The sequence below is a fragment of the Triturus cristatus genome, chromosome 3_1 (assembly GCF_964204655.1).
Source record: "Triturus cristatus chromosome 3_1, aTriCri1.1, whole genome shotgun sequence".
Taxonomy (NCBI): Eukaryota; Metazoa; Chordata; class Amphibia; order Caudata; family Salamandridae; genus Triturus; species Triturus cristatus.
Genome location: NC_140583.1, coordinates 367722386 through 367744886, shown reverse-complemented (window position 1 = coordinate 367744886; position 22501 = coordinate 367722386). Strand labels below are relative to the sequence as shown.

General features: G+C 46.6%; 1 protein-coding gene across 2 annotated transcripts in view; it reads right to left on the bottom strand.

Annotated features, from left to right (window-relative positions):
• Positions 1-22501, bottom strand: part of CCPG1 (cell cycle progression 1) — a 436684-nt gene that overhangs the window by 300059 nt on the left and 114124 nt on the right. For both annotated transcript variants that reach the window (XM_085644140.1, XM_085644141.1), the window contains exon 2: positions 11637-11706. In XM_085644140.1, the coding sequence (XP_085500266.1) occupies positions 11637-11696 (60 nt within the window). In that variant the 5' untranslated portion in view covers positions 11697-11706. The remainder of the gene's footprint in view (positions 1-11636; positions 11707-22501) is intronic.

The window sequence follows — 22501 nt, the reverse complement described above, 5'->3', positions numbered from 1 at the left end:
GCGAGAGCAATCCGCGGCCGCCCGTCCCAAAACAGTTGGCGCTGAAGACCCTCCACCTCCCGGAAATAACGGGCTGGCACGACATCTAGAGTATTTTGCAAAGCGTACAAGAAGCGAGGTAGTGACATCATTTTAAACAATGCCGCCCGTCCAAGTGGCGAGAGCGGAAGTCGTCGCCACCTCGCGACGTCGGCCTTCAATCGCTGGAGGGGAGGGAGAAGGTTTCGCTCATAGCGGACCGCGGGATCCAGTGAGATAAAGATTCCCAAATATTTGAACCCCAGGGTAGCAATCTGGATAGGGCAATCCCGTGGCAGGAGGGGGGCCTCACCCGAGAGGACGTAAACACACGATTTGGCCCAGTTGATGACCAGGCCGGAGTTGCGACCAAAGGAATTCAGTACGTCCACCAATACAATCAGCGACTGTCGGGGGGAGGTGAGATACAGAAGGATGTCATCCGCGTAAAGGGAGACACGGTCTTCAAACTCCGGCGTCCATCTAATGCCTCGCAACGACGGCTCCCAACGCAACCAGGCGGCGAGAGGCTCCAAAGAAAGTGCAAAGAGAAGGGGTGATAACGGACACCCCTGCCGCGTACCTCTCCCCAGTGCGAAGGGAGCCGACACCCTACCATTCACCACCACCTGAGCCAGAGGGTCAGCATATAGTAATTTTACCCAAACAATAAATTCAGGGCCGAACCCAAATTTCGCCAACACGGCCCAAATATATGGCCACTCCAAAGTGTCGAACGCCATAGTAGCATCTAAAGATGCCAAGATGGCCGGCTCACGTATAAATTCCGCTCTAGCCAGCACGCCGTGCAACCGCCTCAAATTTAGAGCGGTGTTCCGATGAGGTATGAAACCGGACTGATCCTGATGAATCAAGTCGCCCACGACCCGAGCCAGTCGATTAGCCAATACCTTAGCCAGAATTTTGGGTTCTGCGTTCAGTAGCGAAATGGGCCTATAGGAGGCGCAGCGATCTCGCGGCTTCCCCTCTTTGTGTATCACAACTATGTTGGCGAGGCGTTGGTCAGGGGGGAGGAAGCCCGCCGCACGTGCCGCGAAAAACATGTCCCGAAGATGCGGCGCTATCTTATCGGGACGCAACTTATATAGTTCGATGGGAAGACCATTAGGACCCACCGCTTTACCCGATGCGATCGAGCGAGTGGCCAGAGCGATTTCATCTGACGACAACTTCGCCTCCATCAATACTGCATCAGCCTCCGATAGGGTTGGCAATGCAATGTCTCTAAGCAACAGGTGAGAATCCTCCTCCGAACGCACAGATACCGGAGAGTATACCCCGCGGAAATGAGCCGCGAAGCAGTCAACGATCTCCACCGGGTCAGTCACACGCACTCCATCCATTCTCTCCACAACGGGCACCACCCTGCTCGCTCTCTCCTTCTTATCCAACCAAGCAATCAACTTTCCGGCCTTGTCCCCCACATCATACAGTCGTCCTTGCTGCTCTCTACTCATCCCTTTAGCGGCTTCCGTGACTAGCGCTCTATAATCTGATTGTTTGAGGCTGAGAACATGCACTTTCTCATCAGTAACTCCCCGCTCCAAGTCCTCCTCCATTTCAGCTATTTCAGTTTCCAGGCGAACAACCTCTGCTCTCTCGCACCTCTTAGCATGGGAGATAAGGGACAGGGCCTGCCCCCTGATCACCACTTTATAAGCCTCCCATAGGGAGACGGCCGACGGCACCGACCCCACATTATCATTGAAGTAGTGATCAGTGGACTTGACCAGCTCCGCGCGGATCTTAGGGTTACGTAGATACCAGGGGCTAATGGGTGCCACTCTCCCCTCTGCCCCAGGGACAACCTTCAGTTGCAACCATATAGGGGAATGATCAGAAATACCTCGGGCTAAATGACGCACCTCCCCAATCATCCCAGCCTGGATCGCTGGCATAAGCATGTGATCAAGTCTCGAGAGACTCCCATGGGCCCCCGAGTGAAAGGTATACTGCGCCTGACCCGGGTGCATCAATCTCCAGCAATCTACAAGTCCCAAAGTGTCCAAAAAGCCACCCAACCAGGCCTGAGCCCTAGGGAGATCCCTGGGGGGGTGACGGTCCTCCAACCCGGAGACAACGGCATTAAAGTCACCCCCCAACACCAAAACCCCCCCAGGGAGTCCCAGGACCAAACGCCCCAAATCAGCAAATGTAGCCGTCTGCAACCCCGGAGGCACATACACAGCGACGAGCGAGATAGTCCTACCTTCCCATCTCCCCACCAGTGCCACATAGCGCCCCCTATCATCGTGAAGCACCTCATCAACTTCCAATGGGAGAGAGGCCCTAACCAAAATGCCCACTCCCCTAGAGCCAGAAGTGAAACCAGAGTGAGCGGCAAGGCGGTAGCCCCTCCTATTTAGGGCATGGAAGGAGTTCCCAATCAAATGTGTCTCCTGCAGGAAAACAATGTCGGGCGAAATCCGCTTCAAGAACTGCAACACCACCCCGCGCTTGATCCTGTCCCCAAGTCCATTCACATTCCACGAAAGGATTCTCAATCCCCTACCCCCCATCCCACTCCCGTGCATGATACCCACATCCCGGAAAGCACAACCCGGATAAGTCAGCAGAGAACTTCACATTGCCTTGCGAAACAAACAAACAATCCCCAACAACCCCCCTCCCCCACAATCCCCAAACCACAACTCCCCCCTCCCTGCACCCCTGCTTGAGCCCAAACAGCCCCCCCAACTCGCAGTGTGCCTGTCGCCCTAACACATACCACAAAAAGAACCCCAGAAGGAGGAAAGGACCCCAATAAGCTCCCCACAACCCCCGGGCATTTGGAGGGCATATTGTGCCAATCTAGGGTCCAGTTGAGCCAAGGTACAAAACGTCACCAGTTCAGTCCATCACCAGGAACCAAGTTCTAATCCTGCTCCACCAAATCCCGTCCGCTCTCCGCCATCCGACCGTCTTGATCCTGTCCCCGAGGCAGGGCATCCAACCAGTCTCCAACCGCCTCCGGACGGTCGAAAAAGTGGGAACGACCCTGGAACTCAACCCGCAGCCTCGCCGGGAATAACATCGCATATTTCAGCTCCATGTCCCTCAAGCGCCGTTTGACACCCAAAAAACCCAGCCGTTGTTTCTGGACCGCTTGCGTGAAGTCCGGGTAAAAGCTGACATTGGAGTTCTCAAACTTCAGCGGCCCGGCAACCCTCGACGCCTGAAGGATAGCATCCCTATCCCGAAAGTTAAAGAGTCGGGCGATTATAGGCCGCGGGGGAGCACCCACCTTGGGTGCACCACCCGGAATCCTGTGGGCCCGCTCCACCGCAAAGAACTTGCTCAGTCCCTTAGGCGCGAGACGATTGGTCACCAGGTCCTCAACAAAGAGATCTGCAGCAGATTCCTCCGATCTTTCCGGCACTCCAATGATACGAACATTGTTCCGTCTAGCCCTGCTTTCAGAGTCCTCAAGTCGACGGTCCGTCAGATCACTGGCTAGCCGCAACCTACGGACCTCCGTCTCCAGGGCGGCCACGTCCACAGTTAGACTCGACGCCGCTTGACTCAAGGAGTCGACCCGCTCGTTAGTTTTGGACAGGTCTGCCCTGACCAAATTCACATCGATCAGGACCGCGTCCAGTTTATGAGCCAGGGTATCAAACTGCTGACCCACAGCGGTCTTCATCTCCTCAATGGCGCCCATGACGTCCAGCAGGGTCAATTCCGACGATGGGCCGGAGACCTCCTTAGACCTCTCAGGCGATTTATGCGAGCCACCAGGGGATCCCTTTGCCTGCGCATATCGATCTATGTTATTGACCTGGGTATAGGCACCCCTCCGGGTTGACTTGGGTTTCGACTTGTCTCCGTCTAGTCTCGCTGCCATCGTCCGGAGGCCACCAAGGCCGGCACCCGCCCGCACCAGGAAAAAAGGGGACCAGGTAGCTAATTCAATTGAGCACAGCCGTCGCCGACAGTCAGCCCATGTAGAATCCGAGAGTCAGGCCAGACACTTCGCCGTCCACGCCCCTCTGAAACACCAGAGTCTCTCGGCCGATATCAGAGAGCAAGCTTGAAAACGAAAGTGAAAGTGCAGGGTCCGTGGCAGGGCAAGCCCAGCCAGCCTCTGTTGTTCACTTCGTACCCGGGCACTTCACCAGCTCGAGATCGGGACCAAGGCAAGAGCAGGCCGCAAACTTCGGAGTGCAACCATTCCGGGTCCCGGCGTTCGATCTGAATTCGGAAAACGGGTGACACCTCAGCGCAAGTTCATCTGCAAAAGCCCGTCAAATAAACCAGGATTAAGTCAGGATAGACGTGGGAGGTTGCGGAGGCCCTCGGGAGCCGTAAGCCTACGCGGCCATCTTGGTTGCGCGCTAGGCTCCTCCTCCGAACGTTCATTGTTAAATGACTTTCGTTTCAGAATATTACGCTTATGACCAATTGTACTTTCATTTCCAAATATCCTATCTTAAAATGCCCTCACCATCTTCTACATACCCTTTTTTCCCAAGGTTTTGATCCTTATCAATCCTTTTTAGCCTCTTCCATATGGTTTAACAAACATATTAAGTTCCACCACAAATCTTTCTATTACAAGCACTAGAAGGAAAAGGGTACATTTTATGTACATCAGTTGTTGGTTAATAATTCGCTTCTGTCCTTTCCCCAGTTACAAGAGAAATGTAACCTTCTTGTATTCATCAATATAATACACTATTTCCTGTTCTCCAAACCTTTCTACATAACTTTAATTCCAACCCTACTCCTATTTCTTTTACTCCTGTAACTCCCCTATTTCAAACTCCCCTTGACCCAACTCCAAGTGCTTCTTTTATATATAGAACCTTATCCTCACCTACTAGCACTCAGAATAAATCTCCTATTGAGTTATTTTGGGAACAAGACTTATCCCAAACACTTTGTTTATAAATGGGACCGAATGTGGCAAAAGATTTTTTAAACTTCCAAAGCTGCCAATATTACACAGTCCCTATATTTTATTTATAACAGAGTTGTAATTACCTTTTTCTACACAAAATTGACCATTCTATCTCTCAATTATGTTGGTCATGTCTTTCCTCTAAAGGATCGTTGATGCCTTTACTTTATTATTGTCACAAGGTTTATGACTTTTGGAAAGCTATATGGTCGAAATATTTATTGATTTTTACTTGTGATGTACCAGTTGCTATTCAGAATATCTTTTTAGGTACCACATCTACGGATTTCGATCACCTCCCTTCTAAAACTATTTTATTCGACCTCTTTATTGCTATTGCCTTTATATTAACATGTTGGAAAGACAATTCTAACATATCCTTTTTGTTATGGTGGAATTTGATTTGTGATTAACATAGAATTGCTTCTGTCTCTCACTCTTCTATTTATTTAAATATTAAATCTGATTTACTATGGTTACCTTTTACTACATTTTTATCTTCACACTCATCTTTCTTATAACATCCATTTTTTACTCTAATCTTTTAACCCTCCCTTCTCCTTTTTCTCTTTCCCCTCTTTCTTCTCTTCTTTCTTTCTTCTCTATTCTTGTCTCTATCTCTTTCATATATCAAATCATTCAAATATAACATCTTCTCTAATGGAACACACTCCTTTATTACGTTAATGTATTTGGTTTTAACCTTATTTTGCCTCTCCTCTTACATATTTATTTATTTCTTATTATAATATTTGCTAATGTCATTATGTATTATTTTTGCGCCAAAATACTTATGCAATGTTCTAATTCTGTGTTCTTTTTTTAAAATAATTTTTATTGAAAGAATGAAGTATTACACTTCCTCTACAATACTGAAAAAGCATTTTCAATGCAGTAGGTCTCGCATTTGCGAGCGTTTAAGCTGTTGTCATTGTAAATGGCAATGCCTTTTATTTATGTGCTTTTTTAAAGCAGCACACGAGTTATCAAAGTTGTCCCGCGTACTCACAAATGGTCTGAATCCCAAGTCTGTGGAATTCACTCACTTATATGGTGAGGACGTCAGCGCCATTGCCAGCTCTGAAGAGCGTGGGGAAAGACCTGGAGGTAAATTGAGAGTAGCCTTGGGAGAGACAAGTGTATAGGTGAACTGACTGACCGTAGCGATGAAATGGATGTGCCGAAAAAAGGGAGGAGTTGCTGTGGGAGGAGCAAAGGACGTACTGGAGTCGCTGTGGGAGGAGCAAAGGAGGCACTGTTGACTGTCAGACACAAAGCTGCAGGTAGAGAAATAGGGAGGAGAGTTAGAAATCCCGGGGAGGCGATAGAATGAAGAGTCAGAAGGTGAGGAAGGAGCCGAGTAGGAAGCATATATGGTAGGAAGGGACCACTGCAGCAAAGCTTATTCCTAATGTTATGCAAAACAAAAGCTTTGACCTTGGAGGTGACTCAAAAGCATCCCCCGGATAGACGAATACGTCATATTTTTGTTTTAAATAACATATTTTCCGTGTTCACCTACGAGCACGCAAGCTAAATCAGAAGGTGTCCTCTTACAAGCTAACAGCGTATTCAGTTGTACTGAGCTCATCTGATATGGCTCACTACAGATAAAAGAATACAAGCATTTTCAATGCAATAGGTCTCGCATTTTCCAGCTTTTAAGCTATTGGCATTGTAAATGACAAAGCCTTTTATTGATGTGTTTTTTAAAGTAACACATATATAAAAGGCATGGTCATATTAATGCCAATTGCTCAAACTCTCGCAAATGCGAGACCACTCTAATGGTGGGCACGTCCCTTTCTTTAGACGCTGCTCGCCGTATTCAGGTTACAGCGAGTAGTGTCTAAAGAAAGGCGCGCAGCCAAAATTAAAGTGAAACCGCATATGGTGCATTTTCTCCCAAAGCAAATAAAAAAAATGTCATTTAAAAGGATCTGTAGCGTGGCTGCTAAAGTGAAAGCGGCCTGTGCAGTTAATTAAATAAATAAATAAGCGCTGTTGCTAAAGTGAAAGCGGCCCGCGCTGTAAATTAAATAATCAAATAAGCCCGGCCGTTATAGTTAAAGCGGGCCGCACTACAATTTAAAAACAAATAATATAAAACCAGGCGGCCTGCTGCAATGTTGGGATTGGAATAGGGGAAGATCATTAAAGAAAAAAGTGCTCACCGACTTGTAAAGCAGACCGTGTACCAACGTAAGTAAAAAGTCCAATCGTTATGGGAGGTTACAAATGAAGACAAGGCGGTACCAAAGAGGGACTACTAAGTCTATTCACAAATGAAAAGCAACAATTTCGCAAGGACAGTAACAGGATCCAATTGAAAAGATGGACGGGAAATGGGTGGAGCTTCTATGCCGTACCTTAATACAGCATGCCTCGTAGAGCGGCGCATGCGCGGCCCAGGCTCGACATAAAAAGGACCAATAATGTAATGCAAGCACTAAACAAATAGAAGTTACTAATAATTACTATACATGAAAGTGGGGATTGAAAAGTATCCTTGCCCAAAATTAACTTAAGTGGTTTCCCATGGAGCTAGGTAAAATCTTCCCTATTTTTACATTCATAAAAGTCCTTGAGCGGACGTCTGACCTTTTGAGGGCTTAGATCTTCTAACTGTCACACTGACTGAGGAATGAATATTAAGAATCAGAAATCATGACAGCTTTTAAGTTGATGTGTCAGTGGACTGGTATTATTTATATTACTATATATTTAAATTATTTATAGGTTCTTTAGAGTAAGTATCTGAAGAAAAATAACAAGATAAATGTCATATTCTAAGTGGGTAGGGGTTATTTGTATAATACAACGCTGCCTTCTTTGGGGGCTCTGTGTCTCGTGGAAAGGTAATGAACAAAGGTTGGTTCAAGTTAGGCAAGGTCTTAGTAGAACAAAAAATAAAAAGCGAGTGAAATGCTTAAACCTCGCAAATAAAACGTACACAATTTATGTCTTGAAAACAAATGCTAAAATCTGTAAGGGCACCAAAAGAAAATCCTACTGAGCAACTCTACTGACAAACAAACCAGGCTACACTACAACAACACATGCTTAATGTTAATTAAATGCAACAGATAATGGGATATTTTTGTAAAACCTAAGAAAATCTTTAGCAAAAAGAATAAACTGAAAGTAGTGAGGACAAGGGAAAAATAGTGACACTTAGCAACAATTTTACTTGGGTTTTAGCCTGGATACGCCGAGGGATTCACAAAGCGCCACAATGTTGTGATCAAAGGAAAGTGTGCTCTATGGGTATAAACCTTGCTCAAGTACTAATTCTATAGGAAAATGTGTGTTTCCTTACTTACCACCAGTATCAAATACTGAAGACTTCTATGTGCAATATGCTAACGAGAAGCAACAATTCCCTTTAAATGGCAAGCATGTATCCTAGGTGTTGTGCATGATATCACGTGCAGTAGTAGGAGTCTCTGTGCGAGTGAGTCTGGGTTCTGAAGCCAGTGGGTTCCATCTTTGATGCCCCTGGTTTGGCATGGCACAAGACGGATGTTGAGGATGGCTTTCTCAGACACTGGAAGAGGATTGCCTGCATTCATTTGGCTGGAGGGTAAAGATACAGACACTAAAGTGAGGAGGATGGAGTTAGGGCTACCTTTGCAAAAACCATGAAGGTTTTGTTAGCAAGGGGCTGCTGAAAAGCTCTTCCTGAGCACTGCCTTTTGGTCGACGGTAGGAGTGAAGGGCGGAACTGCGGTTTCTGTTGTATAACGAGAGGAAGTAACTAGGTCAGGCATATCCTTTTCTCTATTCCAGATTACTGCTTCAGAGAAGCTGATGATAGCCAGGTGCAGATACCTCATATTTCATTGTGCCATATTGTGAGTGCCAGTGATTAATCAGTAAAAAAAAAAATAATAAGTAGGAGGGCCGCGTCAGGAGCCCACTGCACCATGCACCACCAACTGCTACTGCGAGCGCTGGCAATGACAGCACCAACACAACTACAAGCCTGAAAATTCAGACCATCCAGGCCCCCAAAGCTGTAAGACTGACTTGGGTGGCATGTGTCAGTACATTTTAATGTATATGGAATTAATAAACAATGGTTGTTGTGCTTCTTTCTGAATTATACAATCATCGCCACCTTGTGGCAGACTGTCATAAGTGACGGTGCTCAAATTAGGCACTGGTGGGTGCCCCAGTCTGGAGACAGTGCTACCTGCTGTGAGAAGATTCGCTTTACAAAAAGGCTGTGTCTGGAAAGTAGCCCAAGAAAGACACTTGACAGAGAACCACCCTCAAACCGATTCTTAAGTTTCAGACAGTGAATCCACATCCTGCATAAAAAATTTGTATAAAATTGGGACATAAGCCAGTCCACTTTCTTCCAGCTCCAAGTCCATGATGTCTAAATAAGGGGGTGCTCTGCAGAGTACTCAAAGGACTGCTGTGTAATAAGGGCTGGTAAAAGTGTAGTGACTAACCAAGAAATGGTCACTCTTCCATCTTCCTGGCAGTCACCCTCTGAGAGGTGAAAAGATATCACCTGAAGTCTACACTTTCGGCCTGAAGAGCTAATAGGCCTGTCTAGTGTTTAGGAGGCGTCCTGCCTGCTGGCAGAAGGAAAGGAGTCTGTCTGGCCCTGCAGCAGGATAGACTGTCCAGGAGGAGAAGCCCAGGACGTCAGTAGACAGGGACACCAAGAGAAAGATGCATGCTAGGCGCAACATGTTCTGCAAAAGGTGCCTCAGTCTCTCAGGCGGTTTCATGCAAAAACAATGAAAAGTCGAGCTGAACACACCAGGACGGTTGGGGCTGCAAATGCTGTGGTAACTATGTCAGTCTGGTTGAGGCTGCAACTGCCATGGCGATTGTGTTGGCCCGGTTGGAGTTTCAACTGCCTTTGTGAACGTATCAGCCACTCTGACATTGTAACTGCCTTGTTTCGAGTCAGTCCAGTTGGGGCCCGTTTTGGCACCGGTTGTGATCTTGGTAGAACTAGACAACCAAGGCCAGACTAAAACAAAACACTGTCATGGATGAAGCGCGCATCTCAAACTCAAGTTTGCAACAGTGGCAGCCCAACATGCACAAAACAAATTCACAACAGGGGCTTCCATGATGTTACTGGCTGGGAGGTGACAGCAAGGGTTGCCCTAATTTTCCCTCTCCGTTTCTCCTATCTACGTTTTAAGCACTGCATACATATGTATTGAATGACTCCCATAACACATGTGAGTGTAGGAAGAGGGGCCGCCTGCTGGCTTCATCTGGGCCCCTCAAGCCTTTCATTCATGCAGTGGGAGACAGGAGACAGAGTCCCGATACCCACTATGAAGGGACTAATGAAGGTGGAGTATGACTAATAGTCTCGAACTGCATGTGGACCTGACTTGAAGCTGGTACCACTGATAACCCCTATACTAGTAAAAGTATGGTATTCATTTTGTATCATTATTTTTAGACAATTAGAGCAGAGTGACATAGAGAACTGTCCTTAGAATGCCAAGAACCTTTTGGTCTATGAAGGGAGAAACATGTTGCCGGATTCTAATAGGGAAATATCCATAACCCTATTTTCACGTAGCTTATTTTAACCTGTCCTTGCCCACAAGTAGATAGTTTTAACTCACACTTAGCTACGTTTTGTTTTGCACTCTGCCCCTCACTCATAGCTCTAGATTGGATGACAGAAAAACACCTTGCGCTCCTCTAATACGGGGGAATTGCAGTCCAAACTGGGTACTTTGCGGTCCCAGTGTGAAGAGGGGGCCCAAAGATGAAGCATGTCACCCTAGGGTGAGTGAGGGTTCTCGTCTTAACACATAAGTGCTCCCCCCCTTTTTTCCCCTCTCTCCACTTGTTGTTGTGGTTTTTCACAATACACCATTCGGTTACCTTTTTGTGAGACAGATTATATCGAGTGGTATCGTTGATGGTAACAATTCCTCCCTATAGAAACCCTTACTGTGAGATACTATCATGTGGGTGATGACAGCTAAGTTAGAGAACTTACTCTCACATGCAAATATTCCTTTGCTACCCCTAAAAGAGGGGCGCTAAATATAGAATTACAATAATGTACAGTCGGAGCAGGATTGTAGTCATGGACAGTGCAAGCAGGGGACTAATGAGGTCTGCCCGGCCTTAAGCTGCTCAGACCAGGCACGATGAAAACACGGACGGACCTCTTCCTGAACAATTCTCAAGCTGTGCACAAACTGCACTTGTGTAAATGCCCTTTGCAAGTATAACAAGCATATTTTGTGCACTTTCTTTCTACTTGTGTTAGAAATGCATGCAAAATTTGAAACCTTTGTAGCATATACAAAGATGGAAAACATGTTATCGCTACGCTAAAATAAAAGATGCTGAAATACAATAATACATTTACTTCAAGATAATCGTCTCAAATCTAAAGAGGACTACTGTCAAAACCTGTTGGGAATAATTTAATGTAGATCAGTTTCAATGATAGTGGTCTTTCTGATCACCACAATGGCCAACATGATCAAAGAATTAAGAAAAGACACATGTCTATGTTTATTAACCCATTTCATGTACTAACCAAAACAGACATGCAAACACTAACAAAGCATCAAAGATGCTACTGAAACATTCAAATGGCCAGCACTTCTACTCTAGAAAATAAATAATACACAGCTTCATAAAATTCTCTGGGAGTTATTTGCCTACATGAGATTTATTGTAGTAAACATACCTCATTATTAATGATCGTCCAGCCACAGGAGGATTCACTGTCACTTGAGTTCCCAGACATATCTGAATACCTGTAAAAAAAGAAAAGACAAAACAGCCTGAGCTTTAAGTTAATAAACAAAGCAATTTAAAAGCTATAATAGGCTTTAAAATAAATATACTTCAAGTCACCTACCCATTGGAGACAACGTAGGCTACATCAGAATATGTCATAGTCTTGAAAATTCAGGAGAATGCCACATCTATCTGGTAGTAAGCTACTACAACTATCCACAGAAGAAGCCTAGTGAATTAAGCCCTGTACTTGGACAAAATGGCTCAGAGACTACACACTTGCTGCTGACATCTGGTGTGATCTGCTTAAATCTAGGTGCATGACAGGACGTGCTATGAAAAATCAAGTTACCATCATTATAACATTTAATGCTAGACATAGCATTCGATAAAATGTACAAAACAAATCGGAAATTACACTGAGTTGTAGGCAGAAACAATTTTCAATTACTGTCTGTAGATCAAGTTGGGTACAAAAAATAGGAATCAAACAAATTTACAAGTAATTAAAAGAAGAACTTTTTCGTTTCACCATTAAATGCAGGATAGGTAGCAGAATATACAATAAAATCGGATTGACTGAAGGCACTCTTGAGCATCGAAGATATAGGTTTCCGTCTACAGTTTTCTTAATTGCGAACAAAATTTAATAATGATACGGATGTTCAAATATATCAAGATCAAAATTGAATGCCTCACTCAATTTAATTTGTACATCCTACAAATCTTGTTTTTTCAGTCTTCATTGTTTCTTCTACTTGGTAACATTATCTTTGAAAACATTTTAAACTACTTGTTCAACAACAGAGGAGAATATGGGGGGGGAAGCTAGTAATAGTGAAGTAACTACCCAAGAAACTATTCCATAATTCTTGGTGGGAAATAAGAGAAACAATTAAAATTATTATTGCCGCATACAGAAAACTCCTAGTGCAGCCCGCAGAGCGAGAAGTGTTTCTGCGCCTAGGCGGTGCAGCCTCATCAGTGAGCAGTGGAGACAGGTACGGGGAAGCCGGGGCACGCCTGCCCCAGGGCACCAGGTTGCTGCTGTGCGGCACGTGGTCCAGTTCGGTCTGAGAACGATTTTAGTCGGATTTCCCACCTGCGCAACACAGATCAGTGTCAAGGAAGTGGCGGGGACGTCCAGCAGAGAGAAAGTGAAGCACCCCTGGCCCAGAGGGTATGGAGCGTGCTCAGGCCTCGAAACTGCTGAAGCACAGACTCCTGGGGATGAAGAGTTGAAGAAAGAAGAGAGACTCGGCCGGGGCCTAACAGAAGGAAACCAAAGGGGGAGAGTTGATCGGACCCAACCCTAGCCCTAGGACCCCGGAAACACACTGCAGCAATTGATGTGGGAGGAATCAAGGATTAGAGCAACCGGCAGAAGACACTCCTTGACCCGTGGAACCTGGGTTAGACAGTAGAAGGCGGTCACAGGAGTAGTCTCCCATCCGAAGTGTGATGAACCACTAATGAAAGAGTAAAGAGGACTTACAGCTGACCCCCTGCGACACTGCCCCAGACATATCCATCCCCACCACAATAAATAATGTCCTAATAAACTCCTGACATAACATAACGCCTTTGGAAAGTGGTCTGGAGAGACTGAGTTTGAGGGAGCGAATGGTGAGGATCCCCCAAGGGGGCACTGCGTGGAGCTTGAGAGATGAGTTCCAAAAGCTGACAGTGCAGGAGAAGCAATGATCAAATCCTGAGCCTGGGGTTAAAATCAAGAAGGGGAAAAATGTTAGCTACAAAAAAAGACCCCTGCTGCTTGGTCACCATTAAAGAGGGACCTGAGACATGCGGCTGAGCGACCCCAGACAGGCCCTGACGGAGCTACGCAGCGGTCTAAGCAGAGGAGGCGGTAAAAGGCAACTTCAGGTTAATACGCCCGACGCTACTAACGTCCACCAGTTGAGGATGCCGTGGAGTCGGTACAGGTACCTCACAATGGCGTAAGACAAAGATCCTAAACTGCCCCGTTAAAGGGTAAAAACATTTTTGGGAAATAAATACACTTAAGGTGGTGAAAAGTATGCTATACCCAGAAATACCACTCACACTGCCCGACAACGCAGCCCTCATGAATGCGATCCAGTTGCCCAGAACAGCTTTGGAGGCCAGGATTGGAGAAATTAGATCGGACAGGATCGGATTCTGCTACGACAGGATCTATGAAATGTGGCAGAGTGAGTGACACAAGTAGGGGGTAGAGTGCCTGAATTGGCAGATACTACACAGTTCATGGGAAAAGACAACAAAGAAATACAGCAGTAGCTAAAAAACTGCTCTTGAGGGTTCATGATGAGGAGAACCGGGCGAGGCGAAACAATCTAAGATTGGTGGACTTCTCTGAGGGAGCAGAGGTGGCCAACATGGTGGGCTTCCTGGGACAGTAGATCCAATCCACTTTAATAGATGAGAACTTCTCCACCTGCTTTGTGATAGACCGAGCACTTGGAGTGCTTACAGACCGGACGCCGGAGGGAAATCCCTGGTGTACTTTTACTGCCCGCCTACTGAATTTTCAGGATCGAGACATGATCCTTAGGGAAGCAAGGCGAATTGGAGTACTCAAATTCGAATCATCCACCATCATGATATTTCCAAACTACTCCAGTGAAGAACAGAAACAGAGACGGACATTCGACATAGTGATAGCCACGCTCAGATCTCTACAAATACAATGGATGCTGCTCTTCCCAGCCATTTGAAAGTGATCTACAAAGACAAATCACACTTCTATGCCACACCAGAAGAGTTTTGGAACTGGCTAGAGGAGAGACCACAGCTCAGGCCATCGCAAAACATAGAAAAGACACTCTCGGAGAGGAGTGGACTGGCAGATGGGCCCAAACTATGGCCCTCAACGTGCAAGAAGGGGAACCAACTAAGAAGAGGCAGATCACAGGGACGGATAGATGGAAGCAGAGCGACTGGTGGAAGAGGTCTTGTTACAGAAGACCCACTTGCTGTGGTTCAAAAGCCAGTTTTTAAGCCGGTGGTCTTACACAACGCTGCCCCCTTCCTTTGATTGACAGATTACGATGCTGCCACTACTGTGCGGATGGACTCTACTGGTTCACATAAAATGAATTAAAAAGCTTACACCTCAAACCCTTCTCTGGGCCGGGACTAGGCTGAAGCATGGGACAAAGTTTGTGGTCTTTCATATCTCAGACTTAATATGTTTCTGCAGGCTGGATGACATGGGGAAACAATCACATTATCTAATTTCAACACTTAACTAAAGAATTTATATTAAACTAATCACAATCTTAAAGATACCTACAGATCCACCACACATTAGACTCTCACAAATTTAGAGGGCTTACCTGAATACAACTCACTGGAGGCTAAACTAATGCTAGGCCAACTAGGTCCGAAGGGTATAGTGAAGCTATAAGAATTAACGAATGATGAGCCACCTGTAGAGCATAAACAGCTGCTTCCAGGGAAGTGTCTCGGCGCTAAGTTAACCAGGTAAAGTGGAATACTACTCTCTAAACAAGCATTGGCATAGCCAATAGGTCTCGCCTTTGGGACCTTCTATGTTTTTAGCCATGCAGCACACAGTGGCGTAATGAAACTTGAGGGGGCCCCCCTGCAAAGCACAATGAGGGGGCCCCCCATCAGCAGCCCTGCCCACCACCTACCACCATCCACCAATTAGTTATCACTATTATGCAACTCACATGGGAGTCACGGAGGGCCACGAGAAGGGTGTGCAGGGCTTTTTTACGGGGTCTTTATGGCCGTATAAATGAGCTGTGCCCCCCCCCCACCCAATAGAAAGTGCATGGCATGTGAAATGTCACCCTCTTACAAACAGATGTTAAAAATATAAATCTCGCTCCTTAAACACAAAGAATGTCTTGTGTGTGAGTGCACGTCAAAATAAGTGCACAGAGGTTTGTTTACACGATACTCGGCAGACGTGATCATAATGAGGGATTATGTGTCTGGCCATGCAGGTTAAACGGCGAACATTTAGGATCCTCATCAGCTAATTCGGGCGCTAATCGTCGCTTCTCATGTTTAAATCACTCTATCTGCGATCTTAATTCCAGTGCGAACGTTCCAGAGTAACCGTGTTATTTTGGGATTGTTTCACTCAGTGCGCACCACACGTGTTGTTTTACAAGGTTATCCAGCTTGCACGATCCCATGGTGCATATGTAGGATACCTGAAGGGTTGGGTTGGGTGGTGTGTGGGAGCTGTACACAGTGTAAGAAAGCAGCTGCAGGTGCCCACGCGCAATAGGAGGCACCTGATGAAACAGGTGCTCGGCTGACAGAAGTACTGTAAATGCAGCGGTGAAAACAGCTCTAAGTCCCACCGCTAGAAGTGCAGGTTGCCCCAAGATCCTGATGAAGTGTGCTGCGAAGTACTGGCTGGTAAGGCATCTTGCGCTAAAAGTTGTGTAAGTGCCTGATATAGAATTTGTGTAAAGTAGGGAACTATGATTGTAGCAAGCAGTTGGGTGAGGCTGCCAGCAGACTGCTGCAAGCCCCAAGCTTGCTGGTGCAGCACGCTCAAGCCACCGGCGCCGCTGCGTCTGTGAGATTAAAAGTGTACAGTGAGTGAGCTTAGGGGGCCCCTGGAGCTCGGGGGCCCCCCGCACTGCGGGGGCTGCGGGGGCCTTTGTTACGCCCCTGGCAGCACATTAACCTGGGTGAGAGACGGAAGGGCGTGGGCAGAGAGAGCAGCCGTAAGAGCAGAAGCGGCGGGGTGGAAAGTAAGGAGCAGCTGAAAGGAGGAAAAGGAAAGGGGCAAGAGAGGCACTGCCAGTGAAACCAGGAGAGAAAGCTAGAGATTGGGGAGAGGGAACTGGCACAAAACCTCACCAGAAGGTGTAGAAAAGTGAAAAAAAGGGAGCAAGCTCTGGGAAATAAAACAGAAAGGGGAGAGTTGTACCGGGAGTGGAAACAAGAGAAGGGTAGGGAGGGACGGAGATAGGCAGTGAGATGAAAACAAGTGCATCCGCAAAAGCGAGCGTGTTTGTTTACTTAGGAACATGAGCCAAGATCACGATAAGGAAGGTATACAGCTGGCAACTGGCCGCGCTGCTGCTCTCTCCCGAGCTCCCTAGACCAGGGGAGTTAACGTTTAGAGAGAAGGCGGGACATGCACCCACCTCTGGCCAATTGCGGGCTTTCAATTTTTGAAAGCCACACACAAATGCCAATAGAATTTAACAAGCAGACGCACGAGCTTTCAGAAAGCTTTCTGAATGTCTGCAGTGATTACAAGAGGCCGTCTCCAAGAGCAGCGCATGCGCACTGCGCTAGGCGAGACCTAAAAAAGAAGGTTTTGAGGCTGGACGTGAAAGCGTCTTCTGCTTCGGTCTCCCATAAAATCTTTGGTAAAGAATTCCACAACCTAGCAGCACAAACAGAAAAAGATCTACCCCCTTCCCCTTGCTCTGACTTAGGAGATCTTAGGAGTATATACAAGTCTTTGATTGTCAGAACAAAGTGCCCTGCTGGGTACATAAGCCCTGGCTCTTTTCTGTAGATAACAAGGACCTCATGGAGGGTTCCATAAGTAATACCCCCGCTACTCCCACTAATGGATTGTCTTATGGAAGTTTTCAAAATAACGCGTACTACTGCATTCTGAACCAGTTGGAGTTTGTTTAGCAGAGCTGCTGGAGCCCTGAGATGCAGAAAATTGGCATAATCTAATCTGGCTGTGATCAGTGCATGGATGATATCTTTCCGCATATAGCCTTGGAGAAATTTGATGGTGTTTCCTAATGAATTCAGAATTGAAAAGCAAGTGGCAGTCAGGGTCCGCACTTGAGGTAAAAAGATAAATCCTTATCGAATTTAATCCCCAGGATTTTGACCAAGGCAAGCATCAATTGAGTGTCATCGGCAAAAGACATAATTTTAAAACCCCAAGGCTCAACTTCTCGGAGGTTGAACAATGTCCCTGCAGTACGCCACATCTCATTTTCCAGTAACTCAAGATGTAAGAAGGCAAGTAAACCACTTGTTATCCATTTGAAAGGGAGGATTTAAGATCCGGTACCATAAAGTCTCGCCAGTAAGATCTTATGAGCTACTGTGTCAAACGCGAGCAAGCAGAAAAGCTACAGCTTTTTTACCCTGTTCATGTTTGGTCCTGACAAAATCAGTGACCTTTAAGCCAGCTACTTCTGTGCCGAAGCCTGATCCGTTCTCCTTAGGGTCCAGACCCCTTGCATGGCAGTAGATCAGCTTGGGAAACAGACATAAGTGAGCTTGGGAAACAGACATAGGTGAGCTTGGGAAACAGACATAGGTGAGCTAGACAAGGAAGACTGGTGGGATGCCAAAATGGCCACCCGAAATCCATCCCCTTTAATCTTTAATGATTGAGTTCAAATATTTGCACGGAACATATTACAGAGCAAACAAGCTTTGGTGAATGGGGAAAGCTAAATCCTCCATATGAACACGATGCAGTGACCTAGAAGGATCATTTTATCATTTAGTGTGGTCCTGCCCCTTTATCACTCAGTACTGGCAAAAAACAAACACCTTGGCCAGCAATCTTCAAACACTCACACTACTAGACACCAGAGTGGCACGGTTGGGAATAAAAGAGGGATGGGTTGACTACAAGGAACAAAGACTCCTGACTGGCACTAATCCGCTGGTGAATCATTACTTTTGTTTTATTATGAAGCAGTTTGTGATACATTTTCTTACTACAGAATTCCTCCTTGTTGTACATGGTGTATGTATCACTGAAACAACCAAAGGTTAAAGGGATGTTATAGATAGGGGAGTTAAAACATACCATTTTAAATAAAAAAAGCCACTAACATTCACCAGTTATATTTATCTCAAGTAACTATAACTAACACCTCTGTCATGCACAGTGTTATCATCAATGATGTCATTTCAGATGCTGCAGTGATGTTATCAATGATCTCATAGAACAATTCATAAGTGACAGAATATGTGAGGTAATTAGCAGTGCACAGCAACCACCCCCTTGCGGCCACACACAGCTGATTATGTCACGACACAATGTAAAGGCAGACCCACTGGATTTGTCAAAGTGAATACAAAAAGCGGTGGGCTTATTGGCTTTATCCAGGGGTCAACTAATCAGCACATATAAAGGACACCTATAGTCTCTGACAAAAAGTCACCAATAACTATCATCAAATGCATATTTTATAAATTCACTCATTGCAATATTTAATAAAAGTGATTACCATAAATATTTGCAATAAAGCATTTACATGTCTGAGTCTTTTTTAACAGTTTTCAGGCCACAAAGTGCAGTCATAGAACCAACCAGTGGGGGACTGAACTCCAGCTCAAGAGCATACAGATCTAGCTCAGAGCGCTTTAAAAAATAGGTTAAGCGCTCCCGTGGTCATGAGTTCAATGACCCAGGAGACCGTGCCTTTTTTAATGATGCTTGAAGGCTGTCCCACTCCCTGCTGCCCACATGACGTTACAAAAGGCTGGTGGTACCTGTAGGAAAGTGGGTTTCTGTTGCAGTAACCCCCCACGTTTTGCCAGACTACTGATGCACTTTCTTTTGGTGTGCCCTGGGTCCCTGCCAATCATGTCCACAGGGCCCGTGTTCCTAACGTAATTGGCATCTCTGGCTACAGGTCAGCCCCTGGTAAATGGTACCACAGGTACCCAGGGCACTGTGACCAGGGAAGACCCCTAAGGGCTGCAGCACTTATTGTGCCACCCTTAGAGGCCCTGTACCTACACACACACCTACACACACACCTACACACACACCTACACACACACCTACACCAACACACACACCAACACACACACACACACACACCCTTTGCAGGCTGCGTGTTTTGGTGCAGAACAAAGTATAGAGTCGACATGGCACACATCTCTGTGTGCCATGCCTACAACCCACTGCCCTGGCATAGATCAGTCATCCCTCTAACTGGGTGCCCTATGCCAGTGGTGAGGGTACAGGTGCATGAGCCCTGTACCCCTACAGTGTCTAAGTCCATTCTTAGGCATTGTAAGTGCAGTGCTGCCATTAAGAGTATATGGTGCTGGGAGCTTGTCATTACGAACTCCACAGCAGCATAATGGCTACACTAAAAACTAAGAAGTTTGGTATCAAACTTCTCAGCCCATTAAACCCACACTGATGCCAGTGTGGTATTTAATGAAAAATGCACACAGAGGGCATCTCAGAGATGCCCCCTGAAAAACGATCAGCCTCTGGTGGGTTCCCTGACTGGTACACACCAGCCTGCCACTACGAGACATGTTTCTGGACTCCTAGGGTGGGAGCCCACGCTCCCTGAGCCTTTCCTGGGCAGAGGTGTTCACACCTTCCCCAGGCCAGGAAGAGCCATCTGTGGCAGGGGAGCTTCAAAGGCCTGGCAGCCTTTGTAATGCGACCCCCAGCCTCTCCTGCTATCAGGAGCAGGCCCCCTTCCTGTCTCCCCTCCCTTTCGGCGGGAAGACGGGCGGGAAAAACTAGCCAGCCCAGGAGGTGTGCCCACCTCTGCCAACTCCACCCCTCTGGTGAGGGAGGAGAGGTGAAGCCCACTCTCCAGTGCTCGCCATCTTGCAGATGGCAGGCACTCCACAATCAGGACTAGGGATTGTGCTCACTCCCCAGGTGGGGTGAGCACACCAAGGGAGTAGTCACCCTAAGGTCAGTAGCCCATTGGCTACTGACCTCAAGACCCCTAAAATGCCCCCTAAATACAGTATTTAGGGGGCATCCCTGAACCAAGAAGGCAGATCCAGCCTACCTACAAGAAGAAAAGAAGAAGGAAAAAGAGCCATGCAGAGCTAACAAGAGGACGACGCCCACTGACTTGGCCCCAGCCCTACAGGCCTGTCTCCCCTCGAAACTGCTCCTGCGAAATCCCGGCGTGTCCAGCAGCCAGCAACCTCACAAACCCCGGAGAACCTGCCTGTCTTCACTTCCCAGACTGTTTCTCCCGTGAACACCGGACATGTTTAAACTGCAGCTTCTGGTGCCAACCAGAGACCGCGAATCCAACCCACTCTGCACCCGCCGAACCCAGCCCGACCTTGAGTGGAAAAACACCACGAGGAGGTCCCCCAGGCGATCCTGACCCGAGATCCGGTGACCCCTGACCTGCCTCAAGCCTCCAGACGATGCCTGCAGCCTCAATCCAGAGGACCCCTCCTACCGCGACCAGAGCAGGTAAGAAAATCTGAAGTCACAAGGCACTCCTGCACCCAACGCCCCACGGCCTTGTGTGCCCAAACCAAAGGTGCCTAACCAACCCCGACATCCCAACTTACCCCTCGAAGTGGTGGTCGCACCCAGAAGATCCTCGTCCCCGTGCCTGCATGGTTTCTTTGTCCCGGACGTTCTCCATTGGAAACAACAGGGCACCCGACCTCAAAACAGCACCCTGTACCCAGTCGCCCTAGTGCCGCTGAGGGTCCACCTTTGGTGCTATTTTGGTCCCCAACTTGCCCTGAGCTTAACCCTAGGAGCTCTGCTCCCACAACCCAGTGGCCTGCTTGCCAGCAGCCAGCAGCCACCAACCGGAGGCCCCCTATCCCCCAATGGATAACATTGGGCCTCAACACTCTGCACCCGGCCGCCCTAGTGCCGCGGAGGGTGCAACAACAGTGCATCACTGACCCTGGGGGACCCCTGAGCCTAACCCCAGAACCTTAACTCCCACAGTCGTTTACTAACCTGCAAACCGATAACCTGTTTTTCCTCCGTAGGATAACATTGACAATTTTCCCTCCAAAAAACGACTAAGTGTGGAGTTTTGAAAACTAAAGATTTTCTTTAAAAATCGTACAAATAACCAAAACGTGTTTTCTCACCTGTTTGCAGGACATGTTCCAGTGCTGAATCTAGGCATCCAGCAATGAGGTAGAAAAAGTAACATAAAAGTAACTTACCTGCAATTTGTTGAAAAAGCCTATTCATTTCAATGTACAGCTCCAAAAAGTTTCTGAGTGTGGAGTTTTGAAATCTGAAAATATTCTTTAAAAATCACACGAATAACCAAAACGCATTTACTCACCTGTTTCTAGGAAATGTCCCAGTGCTGAATCTAGGCATCTAGCACTAAGTTAGAAAAAGTACCGTAAAAGTAACTTACCTGTAATTTACTGAAAAAGCCTATTCATTCCAAAGTGCTGTATTTGCTAAGTGTTGCATACTACTGCTCCCCTGTAAATCAAACAAAGTACAATTTCTATTGCATTTTCAAACTGTCCTATATCCAGTAACGTATTACTGAAAAGTATTTAATGCTTACCTGTACCAGGCCTGCTTGGTTCTAAAAATAAACAACAGTATATTTTTATACAGACACAATTGGCCTAGAGTTCAGTTCTTGAGTGTGTGAATTCATTTGCTGACTGAGGGTGTACATCAAATGCTCAACACTGTCCTCTGATACTGCCTTACTGCTCGACCAAGCAACCAATTTAGAGAGTAAGGTTCTATCTAACTTTAACCTCTGCCTACCTTTGGGGACTCTTGGACTCTATACACACAGGTACCTCACTTTGGTGCAGTGTATATAGAGCCAGTTTCTTACAGTGCCCCTGTCCCTTCTAGGAAAACCACCAGGAAAGATAAATATATTTTTTTTTTAAACCCTAGGAAATTATGGGGTGCATCTGAGCTGGAGCAGTGAATGTGAAATGAGCGCTCTGTTTGCATTCACTTTATTTTATTTTACTACTACTGTGACCCCATACGCTGGGGCAGATATTTATTTTTGTAAAGGGGAGGCTGACATAGGGCCCCAGGGAACTCCTCCCCCTAGGCCAATTTTCCTTTTTTAAGGAAAGGGAAAT